This window comes from Theobroma cacao, chromosome 8, assembly GCF_000208745.1.
Source record: "Theobroma cacao cultivar B97-61/B2 chromosome 8, Criollo_cocoa_genome_V2, whole genome shotgun sequence".
Classification (NCBI taxonomy): Eukaryota; Viridiplantae; Streptophyta; class Magnoliopsida; order Malvales; family Malvaceae; genus Theobroma; species Theobroma cacao.
In genome coordinates, this window is record NC_030857.1 from 681,499 (window position 1) to 696,125 (window position 14,627).

General features: G+C 40.3%; 3 protein-coding genes across 4 annotated transcripts; 1 reads left to right on the plus strand and 2 right to left on the minus strand.

Annotated features, from left to right (window-relative positions):
- LOC18591280 (lysine histidine transporter-like 8) lies at positions 256 to 4,729 on the plus strand. Its single transcript, XM_007017324.2, has 5 exons — positions 256 to 1,028; positions 2,276 to 2,409; positions 2,899 to 3,326; positions 3,453 to 3,584; positions 3,882 to 4,729. Exons 1-5 carry the CDS (start codon positions 646 to 648, stop codon positions 4,365 to 4,367), a joined length of 1,563 nt encoding a protein of 520 aa, XP_007017386.2. The 5' UTR covers positions 256 to 645; the 3' UTR covers positions 4,368 to 4,729.
- On the minus strand, positions 6,407 to 8,413 carry LOC18591281 (dof zinc finger protein DOF1.6). Its single transcript, XM_007017326.2, has one exon. The coding sequence runs from the start codon at positions 8,161 to 8,163 to the stop codon at positions 7,429 to 7,431; it is 735 nt and encodes a 244-aa protein (XP_007017388.2). The 5' UTR covers positions 8,164 to 8,413; the 3' UTR covers positions 6,407 to 7,428.
- On the minus strand, positions 10,426 to 13,813 carry LOC18591283 (ent-kaurene oxidase, chloroplastic). 2 transcript variants are annotated; one of them, XM_007017328.2, is made up of 8 exons: positions 13,520 to 13,813; positions 13,217 to 13,377; positions 12,329 to 12,490; positions 12,076 to 12,216; positions 11,733 to 11,987; positions 11,455 to 11,616; positions 11,173 to 11,367; positions 10,426 to 11,054 (listed from the first exon to the last, which is right to left on the minus strand). In XM_007017328.2, exons 1-8 carry the CDS (start codon positions 13,677 to 13,679, stop codon positions 10,743 to 10,745), a joined length of 1,548 nt encoding a protein of 515 aa, XP_007017390.2. In that variant the 5' UTR covers positions 13,680 to 13,813; the 3' UTR covers positions 10,426 to 10,742. The 2 variants fall into 2 exon arrangements, with proteins under 2 accessions (XP_007017390.2, XP_017981469.1); XM_018125980.1 differs by having other exon boundaries at positions 13,217 to 13,432; positions 13,520 to 13,811.

Genomic DNA, 14,627 nt, shown 5'->3' on the forward strand with positions numbered 1-14,627 from the left:
TTCACGCCAAGCTGCTCAACAACGTTAATTTCATCCTAACGCGCCCGACATCGCGTGACTCACTGCTGGCCCACGGTAACCGTAAAATCAGGAGATGAACCGTGGACCCACCAAAAGAAAAACTATTGGAAACACTTCATCAAAGTCGGACAGTCTGGGTTTTTTTGACTGACTGACTGGACTCTTAAAGCATCTCCGTAATGAGCTCCAGTGGCCCTCCCACACACAATCACTACCCCAAACTCACTGTATGTATAAACGTTACTATATGTATTCCTCTCATGTTACTTCCACTCAGCCCATCAATCAAAATCATACCCGTCAGCATCACATCTGATTTAGCGCTTACAAGCTTGATAAAAGATTAAGAACTGCATCACAGCCGTCAAATCGTTTTTTGTGTCTGTTGATCAACGGTGGTGATTAGAGATGTGCAAATTCTGATGCTACACTCCTGTTCTTTTTGTTTCCATTTTCACGTACTTCAACTCTGAAGGTGAGCTGAAACCAAAGCCACTAGGAACAAAGAGAGAAGCGACGAAGAAGCCTCCATTATTTCTTCTAGTACTCAGTTCATTTTTAGCTGCAGAGGAAAGTGAATAAGAAGAGCGAGAAGGAAGGTTATTCACTCTGCAATTTCAAGCCATGGAGGAGAGGCCAGAGACTGAGTTGATATCGATTCCAGCGACGCCACGGGTGTCAACGCCGGAGATACAGACGCCGTCAGGGCAGAGGTCACCGAGGCCGGCTTCTAAGGAGGCGAAGTCGTCGACAGCATGGACGCCGACGTCGTTTATCTCTCCCAGGTTCTTGAGTCCCATAGGGACTCCGATGAAGAGGGTTTTGATCAATATGAAAGGTTACTTGGAAGAAGTGGGTCATCTCACTAAGCTTAACCCTCAAGACGCTTGGCTTCCCATCACTGAATCACGCAACGGGAACGCTCATTACGCCGCATTTCATAATCTGAATGCTGGGGTTGGCTTCCAAGCTCTGGTCTTGCCTGTTGCTTTTGCTTTTCTTGGCTGGTATGGACATTTTTTTTTATCTAAAGCGCCTTCTCTAATACTTACCAGGCTTCCATATTTTTTTTGGAAGAACCAAGCTTCCATATTTAATCTTTATTTAGAACTTGCATTGCATGTTATTTCTATATTTAACGTCAGAACTGAGCTAATAGAGACCTCTAACTATATAAGGAATGACAAGTATAGAAACAGAACAGACTCATTTCTGGCAAAAGCATTAGTGTTTATATACTGGTATTGCTGATTATTAATGGTTTTTCATTACGTTAGTTTGAAGCTGGATGTTGTTCACCCACTGTTTCATTTTCTTGCAAGTTTATTTCCACATTGTACAGCTTTTATCACCTAGGAAAAGAATCTACATACTCTTTTTTCACAATATCACATTTATTGCTTTTGTCCCTTTGAGGTGACTGTCATTCTTTTTTCTTTTTTGGGTGAAAGTCACTCAGTTTCTCCCTTTACACGCAGTCACCGAATTTGACTAAAGATTAAGTGGGTGTGGTCCTACCTAGTTATCCTTTACTATCTTCTTTAGAATTAACTATCATAGATTCGAATTGGAAAGAAAAAAGTGCAAGTCATATCCTTATTGGTTATCTCGTGATTTTTCACAAGTTGAATTATTCTAGAGATTAAGATCTGCCGGGTCCACTTGGTTTTTCTGATTCTTTTTATGGGATTAAGTTGGAGGGGCCCCTTTCCTGCTGGTTCATGATATCCATTTCTCATGATTTTGTACAGCATCATATCAAGCTGATAAGCATGTTTGCAAGAATAAACTATGCTGCCTTTAATGTTTTGAAATCATAGAGGAATATTTTTTAAAATTTTAATCTTTCCAGCCTATGGGAAAAATATGTTATGTTCTTTGAAGTTTGAAGAAAAGAAAAGACCCACAGTTCAGGTCAATCAGGTGTTTTCTTGATTAGATTTTGAAAAAAAAAAAAAACAGGCTGCAGCTGCAAATTTTGGGAAAGAAGGATTAACCAATCTTTGATAGAATGTAAAAGAAATCCAGAACGGGTCAGTTTGTTCTTTAAGGTCCTTCATTTACATGTGGCTTGGTCTGAAAATAATGTTCATTGGATTCATTTGGGGTAGAGCTTCCTGTCCAATACTCTGTAGATGCAATAATTGTAAAAGCAACTAGGAGAGTAAAACAAAGATTTTGAAATGATATGGGAGATTTTTTATTTCCTGAGTACTGTTAACTTGATTTTTGCTTCCCGTGGTTGTTTGCGTAGGAGTTGGGGTATATTGTCCTTAACTATAGCCTACTGTTGGCAACTTTACACTCTATGGATTCTGGTTCAGTTACATGAAGCTGTTCCAGGAAAGAGGTACAATAGATATGTGGAGCTCGCACAAGCAGCTTTTGGTGAGAACAGATGCTTAAACCCTGCACTATATATATATTCAATACTTATCTGTTTGATTAACTCTCTACCGACAGCAATCTAGTTACAAGTCATGTAAATGGAAAATAGAAGAACAACAGTTAAAATGTATACACATTAATGTCTGTCATGAATACTTGAAGCTATTGTTGCAAGTTGAGCTTTCATGTCAAATGCTACAGTTATCCTGTTATACTGCTCTGGCGTTGCCGTTGAGTTTCACAAATTCCTTAATTTCTGCCGTTTGTAAACCTTAGGAAACATAGAAATTTAAATAATTGGGATGATCCTTTCAACATATGTATTACTGTATTTCAAAGCCTCACAGATTATTTCCATAAAACTGGAATTTGGTCAAGTAACAAACCTGTGAATAGGATTGGAGGGTACCTTAGGAGAGAATTTCTAGTAAATTAACTTTATGCACCATATCAAATTGAATTGATGCAATGTCTTTCTTAATTTTGCAGGAGAAAGATTAGGAGTTTGGCTTGCTCTCTTCCCAACAGTATATTTATCAGCAGGAACTGCAACTGCTTTGATTCTCATAGGAGGGGAGACCATGAAATTATTCTTCCAGATTGTTTGTGGCCCTATCTGTTCGTCAAATCCTCTAACAACAGTCGAGTGGTATCTGGTGTTCACTTCATTGTGCATTGTTCTATCTCAGCTCCCCAATCTTAATTCAATTGCAGGGCTCTCTCTAGTAGGAGCCGTGACAGCCATCACTTACTCCACTATGGTGTGGGTGCTCTCTGTTAGCCAACAAAGGCCACCAACAATCTCTTATGAGCCTCTTTCACTGCCATCCTCTGCTGCTACTTTCTTCTCAGTCATGAATGCACTTGGGATTGTAGCCTTTGCATTCAGAGGCCACAATTTAGTTTTAGAGATTCAGGTGTATACTGTTCAATTTACTGATAGGATCTACTTCTTTCATTGTCGTTAAACTAGTTTCAATGTCATTTCTTATAAGAAATGGTCATTCAGTTTATCTAAGGGAGCTTTACGTGGCTTGTTTCAGGCAACTATGCCATCAACATTTAAGCACCCAGCTCATGTGCCTATGTGGAGAGGAGCCAAGGTTGCATATTTCTTCATTGCCATGTGCCTGTTCCCTGTTGCCATTGGAGGTTTTTGGGCTTACGGAAACCTCGTAAGTAATCTGACTTTATACTAATTATCACCTTCCTTCAATCACAGAGGCGCTTGACGAATTAAAAAGCAAACAGAAGAACTATACAGCACCCTTCCACTTTAATTCATTCATTATTGAAGGAGTGTTCTCTTTTATTTCAGTTGATGTCGAAAGAGGATGATAAAACTATGAGATATTAATATCATTTATAGTTTTATATAGTAGTCGCTATTTGATTGCGATTAATGAATTGTATATTCTTTCTTCCAAATCATGTCAAGCTATTGATTGTTGCACTTCTTTCACTTGATTTAGATGCCTTCAGGAGGGATCCTCAGTGCACTGTATGCATTTCACAGTCACGACATTCCAAGAGGACTTCTTGCTCTGACTTTTCTTCTTGTGGTGTTCAACTGTCTGAGCAGTTTCCAGATATATTCAATGCCAGTTTTTGATAGCTTTGAAGCAGGGTATACAAGCCGTACAAACCGCCCTTGCTCAATCTGGGTTCGATCTGGTTTTCGCGTTTTCTATGGATTTGTCTCCTTCTTCATAGGGGTGGCACTCCCATTCCTTTCAAGTCTTGCTGGACTGTTAGGAGGACTCACTCTTCCGGTCACATTTGCTTACCCTTGTTTCATGTGGGTTCTTATAAAAAGGCCCACAAAATACAGCTTCAATTGGTATTTCAACTGGATCCTGGGCTGGCTGGGTATTGCCTTCAGCTTGGCCTTCTCCATTGGTGGTGTGTGGAGTATGGTCAACAATGGGCTTAAGTTGAAATTCTTCAAACCCAATTAAGAAGATGAAGAACAGCTAAAGACAGGCTTTTGGATTTCTGCAGAAGTTATGGATAGCCATATGTCCTGTTGATGTTTCAATATCAGCAAAAAGAACACTTTTATATATATATATATATATATATTTCATGATGCATGGTTTAAGATTGGATGGCAGGCTCCTCTTGAACTACATCCTGAAAGGTTCTTTCTTAGGCTCCTTGCGTTTTCTTGAGTTCTTTCCTTCCAGTCTTATAACAATGAAAGAGTCAAGTTTTGTAATTATGAGCACCTCAGTTTGTGAAAGTATGCCTTGGGTATTTATTGATCTGCTGTATTCTGTTTCATCAATCACATAAAAGCAAAATGTTTGGTTTTTTTCTATGATATTACATTGTTACTTTTCTCTGAAAACATACTACTGACTTTGTAACAGACCATGACTTTGGACTTAGGTGGCCATGATAGCAACTTAATCCACCAATTAATTTCATTAGTCGTTTTAATGTAAAACCGCAGCCCTGGTTGCACAATGGAGGTATCAGGTTTTCACAGGGTCCAGGTGGCAATGAAAGGAGAGCGCTGCTCTCCCCCCGCCCCAATGAATTCATAATTAAGAGCTATTATTAGCACTCCATCGTGGAATTCCTTCTCCCTAAGTCCCTCTACCGCCTGCTGCTGTATGATTGTAAGAAACCAAAGTGCTGAAACATTTCTTGTCAAGCAAATTGGTGGTAATGAAATGGCATGTAATTATCATGTTGACATCATTATGAAGCAAATTGATTGTAATCAAAGCACTGTAGAACCATCATGGTAGGGGAAACTATCATTTTGGTAAGGTTAATGAACCCGTCAATTGCGGGGACAGCATGTTCGAATGCGCATGCAGACATAGTAACTAAGGTTTCACTGTCACTGTCCTTTCTGCAGGGAAGCATACCTAACATAAAGAAAGAAAGAAAAAGAAAAGAAATCGCCAATAAAGGGAACAAATTTGAAGCCCCTTCTGGTTTAAAAGAGATGGGTTTGTCGTCACCAATGGACAACAACCTGGAAGGCTGGAACATTCTAAAATCTTCAGTTTTCTGTCTCAGGATTATCAAAAGTGGGTTGCATTTTAGATTCTGATTTCAGCCATAAACAGCTTTCTTATTTTTTTAAAGTAGGTTGAGCGGCAACGGAAATGAATGGATCCTGGAAAGACAGGTCTCCACCTTCATGCATTTTTTTTTATAATTTATTTTTATTATTAAAATCATAGTCTACATAGTACTGAAAAAGGAATGAATGTGTCTTATGTAGTTATGTATGGTGGGGCTAACAACAATCCCCACAAAGATGATGGGAATGATGAATCCACCTGACAAAGTTGCATCTTTCCCATTTCAAGAATGCAATGTGTGTACATATTAAATGCATTTCAATCTGGCTACTGCATTGATATCCAACCTGCCACTATCCCTAAAGGAAAGGCACGAAGGGAAAATGATTCAAGGCATAATTGACCTCCCCCTCCCCCTCCTGCTTCGTTATCATCATTGTATAGGTCAAAAAGCGTATGGAATTTGGCAACATAAGATAGTAATTTAAAATAGGATAATAAGTACTTCTGTGCAATGTGTATTTCAAATTATTAACCACCGACCTAATGATCTGTCATCTCTTCCCCATCAAGTAAAAAGAAAAAAAAAGAACCAGGAAACATGGTCCATTCTCTTAGTGTTATTTCGAATCCAATAGCACTGAAACAACCGTGCTAGTCAGAGGGCCATCCCATTTGTTCTCACATGCAAAAGCATATTGGGTTTCTTAAATCTTAAAACTCTAGTCAATTTACAGCTTACAGTATGAAGCATCATCATACGATATTATGATTAGGTCGCAGGTAGGATTATGGCTTAGGCATGGGATCATGGTAATGTTTTTCAGGTTTGAAATTCCACCTTCCAAAAGAAGAAGAGTTTTGCCGAGAGGAATTTTTTGCCTACTGAAAAGCTGTCAAAGGGGGAGAAGGCGATTGTTCAACTCAAAAACGTGCAATAAACCCATGTGGGGACATGAAAGCAATAACTTTTCCACTAATGGCAAGATATGAACAAGATGCTTCTGAAACGGTCCCTTGGTTGGTAGGATGTCACTCAGAGGCAGCAATCAATTTTTTTTCAAAACTAGACCAAGAGGTGAACATATTTTTTCTCTCTGGGTATCATTCTACATTCCATGGCATTCCTGGTCCACCTGCTGCCTTCTTGTCCTTCTGTTGAATTCGTGATTTGCAGGCTCAAATATTATACCATTCTTTGATTAATCTACCATATTTGGAATTGGAGGCATGGAAAAAGGAGTCAAATACTCAAACCCGATTGATATTTATTGAGAGTGGCAGAATCGGCACTGCTGATTAATTTGAGAAGGAAGTGGTGCAGCCAAAGCTCATGCGGGGTAGAAGCTCTAATGAAGCCAACGAAGATAGCTTGGAAAGTTTTTGCTAGATCAGCTTTAGCTTGGAAAGCTTTTGCTAGATCAGCTCATATGCCATTCGAAACCAAACATCCTCTTTGGAGTGATTATAACTAGTGGTTGAGTAGTTGGTAACTGAAACCTGCAGACATTCTTCGAAAATCGAAACTCAAATAACATACGTGTCACTCAGGGTGTTCTGCTTGCAATGGGAAACCACCATTTCCAAAGAGAGGAAAACAGGGAAAAAAAGAAATGCTAGCATTAGGATTTTGCTGTAGTGTAGAACTTGAGCTGCAAAACTGTCGTTTTTCATTCATTTCTTTCCCAGTGCAAAAGTATTCAAGACACCAGAGATTTACAGAGTCATTCAAGAAACAAAACTCTAAGAACATGGAAACCCACTACCCAAGAGATGACACATTGATCAACAGTCATCTTCTATTCTACTATAATCTTTTCTCTCTATACCCACCAAAGGAAAAGACAACTAGGAACTTAAAAAAAATAAAACGGACAACACCACTAACCAGCAAACTCCCCAGACACTACCCAAGAGGCAAAAATCCATAAAACAGTAAAAGACAAAGCCTTTTTTTCTCGAAATGGCAGAATCCTTTTCACTTCAAACCTTTCCCTGGTGCAGAAATTGCAAGACCTGGCCAACCAAAGCAATCCCCATCAGCTAACCCTCCGCCACCTTCAACATCGTTCGTTGTTTGCCATGTATTGCACCCAGTAGTTCCACCTATGACACCACCAGGTCCACCACTGCCCCCACCACTGAAACCTCCAAGATAACCATTTCCAGGATATCCCCAGACCCCATCAAACCCTGAACCAGCTCCAAACCCGTATCCACCAAGTGATAAGTACCCTTCTCCCTGAGAGTTCAAGAATGAAGTGAAGCTTCCATTCACAGGAAGATCCACACTTTCATTCAAATTCACGTCAGCCAAACCCATTTCAGGTTTAACTCCAGGTCCAGGCATAACCGAGACAGGGTTGGCAGCAGCCATAGGCATAGACTCAACCTCATGCGTGACGCTCGATGAAGAAGAAGAAGTTGCAACGGAAGGAGAAGACCCGGAAGAACATCGAGAGCGCTTGGAGGCCTTGCGGGTCCCACCACCAACAGGAACGTTTCGGAGAGTTCCACCTTGAGTCCAGTAACGGCGGCACGACTTGCAGAAGTAGCGAGGCTGAGAGAGGTTGTAGTTGTTGTAGTAGCAGAACTTGGTGCTGGTCGAGTCACACCTCGGACATGGAAGTGGCTCAGTAAGCTTGGGTGGTGGGTGCGAACCAATGGTTCCTGGGACTCGAACCGGACGCCTGTCGCCGGAATCAGTAGGCATTTTTGTTAGAGACGAGGTGTCTGTGTGTGGGAAATAATGGTTATTTTCTTTTGACAGAGAAAAAGACAAAAGAGAGAAACGAGAAGATTTTTGAGAGAGAATGAAAAGGGGAGAGATGTTTTGGGAGTTACACAAGAGACAACATCTGAGGCTTTTGTTAATGTAGGATTGGGGTGGGAAGGGATAAGCATAGGCAAGAGGAATTGAGAAACCTGAATAAATAAATAATGGCTTTTTCACTGCTACTGTGCTACAACACCAAACAGCTTATAAGGCGGTGCCTTATGTTTATGTACGATGTTTATAGCCGCTCAAAGCTTGGCTCGGCTTTCCTTTGTCTGTTCCAATCCATGTCAGGCTGTGAGCCTTTTACAATTAGTTTTAGCCTTTTAGGAAGTTATTTATTACAACTGTTTAACAAACGCTTAATTATAAAATGCTGCAGTAGATAATGGAATTACAGTCCTGAATTTTTAATGGTTTTTCTTTCACCAATTGTTTCTTGGTTTTGAGACCAGGCGGCGGGCCACGATGAGGAAGAAAGTGTCACTAGTTGGGATTTGTTTAGACTTAGACAGCATGCTTCTGCTTACGTTTACAACCCCTTGACTTGAGTGTTTTGTTTGCCAATGTGAATGAATCTGGATGACCATTTGCAACCATTAACCAAATTTTGCCAATTAATTATAGAGACGAGGGATTAACTTAAGCCTCTGTCAGGGGAGAGTCGGCTTAAACAACCGTCAAAGATGGGTGAAAAGAGAGAGAGAAAGCATGTCATGTACAATGTAAGAGAAGCAGCAGTAGTAAAATACTAGAAGAGGACCGACAACATTATTGATGTCGTGCAGCGTGGGAAACAATAATTGGGTTTGCCTGCTGGGTGCCTACGACCCCCCCTACTCACTCTCTGCACTTGCCAGTTAGCCGGATTTCTCGGTTGCCGTGATCTCTGCTCCTTTGATTTTGCCCCTCTCTCCTCCATTTCTTCCTTGCTTTTTTCTACTTACAACTTTATCTTTTGTTCATGTTCCAAAGTATTCACCCCATGTATGGTGTATATGTACACAATCATTCTTTCATCATGAGTCAACATTTTGTCAAAATTCTTACTGGACAGTAGATTATTGGCTAAGTCTGGTTTTTGGCAAATAGGCATGGACTTGTCTTGTTCTGGGGACCTGACTTGACCTGGTCTCAAACCCGGCCCTGACCGTCCTTTTGGATAGCGCAGGATGAGTCCAGAGACTGGGTTTTCCCTGCCGTGGCCACTACTGCAGACAGGAGTCAAGAAGGGCTGGGTCCCTTGACAGTTGACCGCTGAACGAGACACGTGGTGGATAGAGAGTGGTGGTTACTGTTAATAGCCAAGCACGCGTGCGGCTCCAGCGTCCAGCAGCAGTCAGCCCGAAGAGGGACTCTATTCTGGTGACTTAGTCCCAAGATTCTCCCTCCTCTTGTCTCTATCAGTTCCTGGGTGCGTATAATGTGAATTTCCTTTGGCTCAGACCTGTTTTTGACTGCCCAGACTACCTGTATGACCCTCATCAGGACCAAAGTACACCACCGACCTTCTCTCATGCCCAGTTTCCATTGCATTTTTGCCCTTTCTATTCCTGGCTAATGTGGGAACGTTTCTTAGGGGCCCTCCAATTCTAACCAAAACTACCTAATTGAAATTGTCTAAGCAACTGAAAGCCCAATACTGTAGCCACCCCACCAGGGTTTTCAAGCCTACATGACAGGCTTTCTTTCACAACAACTCTTTTGACTTTGGCGGGGTGTGCATTAATGTTTAAGTAACAGAAGTTACAGGATTATTGTAACGCAAGCAAGACAGGGTGGTGTGAAAGCGAATTATTCAACGGGTAAGAGTGTGTAAACACTTCCATCTGACTTCACATTGTTTTCAGTCCGTTACAAAGCCAAAAGGCCCACATCAAGAACTGGTCATGGCTCCCGCCATCCCGGTAGTTATGGGATGGTTCAACGATCCTCCCATTATGAGGCCCCACAAACGCTAATCCTCCTATTTGTGTGGTTGCAGCTTCACATAACTCTTTCAATGGCACAAAACCAACCCACACCTCTTAGCCTGAGGTTCACAAATGAAAAGGACAGGGCAACAGGTTCAGAAATGGGCATTCGGGGGATATGATGCTGAACGATATAATGTTAGAATTCATCTCCCTATGCAAGTATATACCACTCATAGAATGTAGTCTCCATCTCTAATGATGAAGTAATTATTTGGTCCGGAACTAAAGGCATGCAATAGTTTTTTGCATTACATAGCTAATTTGCTACTCTGTAATACCTTGATCATCCACCAAAGTAAACTCTTTTGTTCTTTATCCAATAAGTTTATAATTTCTAATTTCTTCCACCGAAGCATAAGTTAAATCAACAAGTTCTCGCACAGTGGAGATTTGATAGTCATTATAGCTCAAGTCCTAATCATTTTGCTGCAGCGATTAAGCTGTGATATGTCCAGTCCAAAGCAGTTCAGAGATTGTGCATGAAAGAGGCTTAATATATCAATCCTAAATGGAAACTAAGAAAGCTGAGGATCTTCCCACTTAATTTCTGGGTTTTAGGATTGCAAGCAGTGGATGCAGCTTCTGAGAGGTCAGCCCAACTGTATCAACTTTCTCCTCTTCTCCATCGTTCAGTCTCCACTCAAATTCCTGCACTAACCTACCAATTGCTGCACAAGCCAGCAACATCGCCTGAAGAGAACCTGCGCATGCCCTCTTTCCCGCTCCAAAGGCCATTGTCTTGTGCAAATCCAAAGGGTCGTATTTCTTATCAAGAAACCTCTCAGGATTCCACTCTTCGGGGTTTTCCCAGTGATTCTTGTCCATGTTACAGCCATAGATGTTAACAGCAATCTGCTCAAAGTATAGTGTCAAAAACTGTTAAAGTTACTTAAATATCTTTTTCTTTTAAAAGAAATAAGGAATTTCAGATATCTATATGTGTGTGTCTGTGTGTATTATATAAACCAACCTCACTTCCAGCTGGTATATAGTACCCTCCTATTTGGGTATCTTCATGTACATATCTTAAAGGAACTAGAGGAGCTGGACTGTGCTTCCTGAGGGTCTCATGGAAAACGGCATCCAAGTATCGGAGTTGCGAAAAGTTTTCCTCCTTAACTTTGTTAGAACCACAAACCTTTTCCAGTTCATGATAGAGACGATCCTGTTAAATTTGAAACAAGAAACTTAGAATCAGGTTAAAAACCAAAATGAAGGGAATTAGAACAAAGAGTTTAGTGATTCAAACAACCTGCCGGGTTGGATCTTTAGCAAGCTGATACATGGCCCACTCTGTTGTGACCAAAGTAGTATCTGCTGTTTCAATAATTGTCTCCCAGAGCAACATTGCTAATTGCTCTTTTGCAAGCGTCTTTGCTTCAGATAACAAGTAATCAAGATAACAATTGACTTCCTGTTCTTGATCCAGCCAAGTTATATTAGTGGCACTAAAGGCAAACTTATTTTAAGAAAAAGAAAAACATCAGAAAATTAGGCAAGACAATGACTCAGCTCACAAGAAGAGACTACCTCCCCTGAATCAATTCGTTTCATCTGCTCCTTGATCAGGGCATTCATCAATGCCATCCTCCTGATATGCTTTTGCTGGATTTTCATCTCAAAACTTTTGTTAGGAAACCATTTCAAGTACGGGAAGAAATCTCTCCAATCTACGTCAATTGCACCCTCCATCATGTCAATGACCAAAACTTTATGTATCTCTTCTCTCGAAAAAGTAGTACCAAGCTCCTCCACATAAATTGATTGCACATCCTCTCCTAGAGCCTGCAAATAAACAGGATGTTTTATCTCATCAATTCACAAACAAATGCTCCATTTTCTTCTAGTAGCAGAACAGATAAAAGAAACTAACTTGCTTCATTGCCAATCCAAAAAGTTCAGACTCGAATGTTTTCCTGAAGTTGACAGCTCGGAGAGGATCATTATTCACCAAAGCATGCAATTGACTTGATATGTTCTCGATCATAGCGTCCCTATGGTGTCGGTGTCGTCTCTAAGAATAACATCAATAGTATCAACAGTGGAAAAACAGACTTCAGTTTGGCAAAGTTTGAAACGACAATGGTACATAAACACGCATAAAAATAGAGGATCATTGATTAAACCTGAGCATTTGCACCGAGAGTATTTGTTAGTAAATATCGTTTCGCCATCTTGTGAAACTCGCCATAGTCACTTGTTGCAACCATACATTTATCAAAAGTCAGAATCTTCAGGGCGTTGGATAGCTTCCTTGTTGAAATGGATGAATACCTAGTCACCATGGCCTGGACAGGAACCAATAGTAGCAACCAAGTTAGTATAACTTGGACCGCTTCACTAACAGGTGGATCAATTATGGTTGTGAAAGTGTAAAACTAATTTTAGGCATACAATTTTCAGAGGTCATACCATTGAGATGAAGTAATCAAAGGATTGAGTGAACTGATTTTAGTGAAGTTAGAACCACTATTTCAAAGGCAACAGGGTTTTTTGACTTTCGCCTTTGATCCGTCAAAATGTCTATGGGCCAGGACCAGGTTTAGTTAGGCTTCTGGGTCCTATGAAAAACGAAAGTTTTCGCTGAGCCCGTCTTGATTCAAAGGAAAAGTTGAGGTCGAGCATGAGCAAGGCAGGCTTGGAGTTCTAACCCCAAACCCAACCATAAATCTTTTGGCAAGGTCAGTAGAATCAGGTTTCGGAGGGCCAAGTCCAATTTTGAACAAAATAGGGGCATCCAATCTTTTGGGCCATAGAGTCATGAAAACATGGATATAAAAATTGAAAACCGATTTCCTTCAACATTCCCACTGACCCAAATTCAAGCCTAGAAAACTAGTAAGGTTGGACTTTTTTCAAAATACAAAAATACCCTTCATGCATTGTGATTTGGGAATTGTGGAGTCATGATTGCGTGCTCTCAGGAGTGAAATGACAGCAATGATGATCTTGTGCAGGCTATGGAAGAAATGGAGAGACCAAGATAAAAAACACAAACGAAGCTAAATGCTAACCTCTTTGGCTGTCTCTGGAGAATTGATAACAACAACAGAAGAAGCCCCGGTTCTGATAGAAAAGATTGGTCCATATATCTCTGCCCATTTTGTGAATGTCTTGTGAGGTTTCTTCTCTTTCAGCTGCAGCAAATTTCCTACAATCGGTAGCCCGGGTACCTCTGCACCAAGCCCATAATAACAAATCTGAAATCTCATCCCATCTCATTTTTCAATCTGATAATAACAAAGATTTGAGCAGACAAAGGAAACCCCAGAAAAGATTTTCAACAGGAAGAAGAGAAAACTGATGGTATATGTTACCTGGGACAATTGGAAGGCTGGTAGATCCCATCTTGCGACTCGATAGCACAAATCTTTTAAGGAAAACCAAGAAGAACAAGAAAGATAGGCCAACAACAGCGACGGTGTTGATAAAGGACATAGTTTGTATATACTGAATGATACGTGCCATGGTGATCATTTTCACTTTACAAGTCTGCAAGCTTTCTCTTTTCAATTTCTTTATCTGATAAAGATGTGCAAACCAACTCAGATATCGACAAAAAAGTTTTATGGAGATGGGGTTTGTGGCAAGGAGTGATCCAGTACCGCAGAGTGAAAGTACTAATATAGTGAAACCGTAGTGATGGACAAAGCTGGAAAATAAAGACGAAAAAGAATGCATTAAAGTAAGGTAATATATTAAAGTTTGCTAAAATACAAGGAGAATCATGCTGTCATCTTCCTCCAATGGTAAGAGAGGCCAAGACATTGAAAGCATTTCCTTTTTCTTTTCTTTCTTTCCCAAGCCAAGCCTTGTCTCAATCTTACAAGTTAACCCTCTATTATTCGCCAAGCTGTTCTTTTCTTTTCTTTTTTTTTTTAATTTATTTTAGGCCAGTTTCATTTTGATTGTTCATCGTGGGCATTAAGTTATCCAGCATGGCGACATATAACTCTTGGGAAGAATTTGGCATCTCCACCTTTGGGATCTTTCTATATCTAAATGCCATTGTTGAGTTAGTTCGGAACTTGTTACTTACTGGACTGTTTATCAATGAATAATACATATATATACTACGCACACTGGACAAGTAGCAGGTGGCAACTGCCAAGTGCGAATGGACCACGTACCGAACACTTGTCCCCTTTTTGTACTTAGTTCTTGTCTTTTTTGTGGGATTTTTCTTTTTCCCTCGAGAAACGAAAGTAAACATGGTTACTACAAACAATAAAGAATGCAAACCAGTGAACCACAAACGAATAGAAGAAAGAGATCCCAAAACGTCATCGTTATCCCATTTGCATGTGGTGACAATTTCAACATGTCCACAGCCTGCTTTAATGTAATTACAATTCTTAAATGAATGTTTTATTTTTTATAATTCTTATAGAATATAGCATGGTTATGGTGAGTAAATTGATTTCT

What these genes read in the sequence shown, in the direction of transcription:
- LOC18591280 (XM_007017324.2), top strand. Translation starts at nt 646, where the DNA reads ATGGAGGAGAGGCCAGAGACTGAGTTGATATCGATTCCAGCGACGCCA. An exon ending in GCTTTTGCTTTTCTTGGCTG is followed by an intron (nt 1,029 to 2,275) that starts GTATGGACATTT and finishes TTGTTTGCGTAG; the next exon opens with GAGTTGGGGTATATTGTCCT. An exon ending in ATTTAGTTTTAGAGATTCAG is followed by an intron (nt 3,327 to 3,452) that starts GTGTATACTGTT and finishes GGCTTGTTTCAG; the next exon opens with GCAACTATGCCATCAACATT.
- LOC18591281 (XM_007017326.2), bottom strand. Translation starts at nt 8,163, where the DNA reads ATGCCTACTGATTCCGGCGACAGGCGTCCGGTTCGAGTCCCAGGAACC.
- LOC18591283 (XM_007017328.2), bottom strand. Translation starts at nt 13,679, where the DNA reads ATGATCACCATGGCACGTATCATTCAGTATATACAAACTATGTCCTTT. An exon ending in CAGCCTTCCAATTGTCCCAG is followed by an intron (nt 13,378 to 13,519) that starts GTAACATATACC and finishes GGCTTGGTGCAG; the next exon opens with AGGTACCCGGGCTACCGATT. An exon ending in AACGAATTGATTCAGGGGAG is followed by an intron (nt 11,617 to 11,732) that starts GTAGTCTCTTCT and finishes GATCAAGAACAG; the next exon opens with GAAGTCAATTGTTATCTTGA.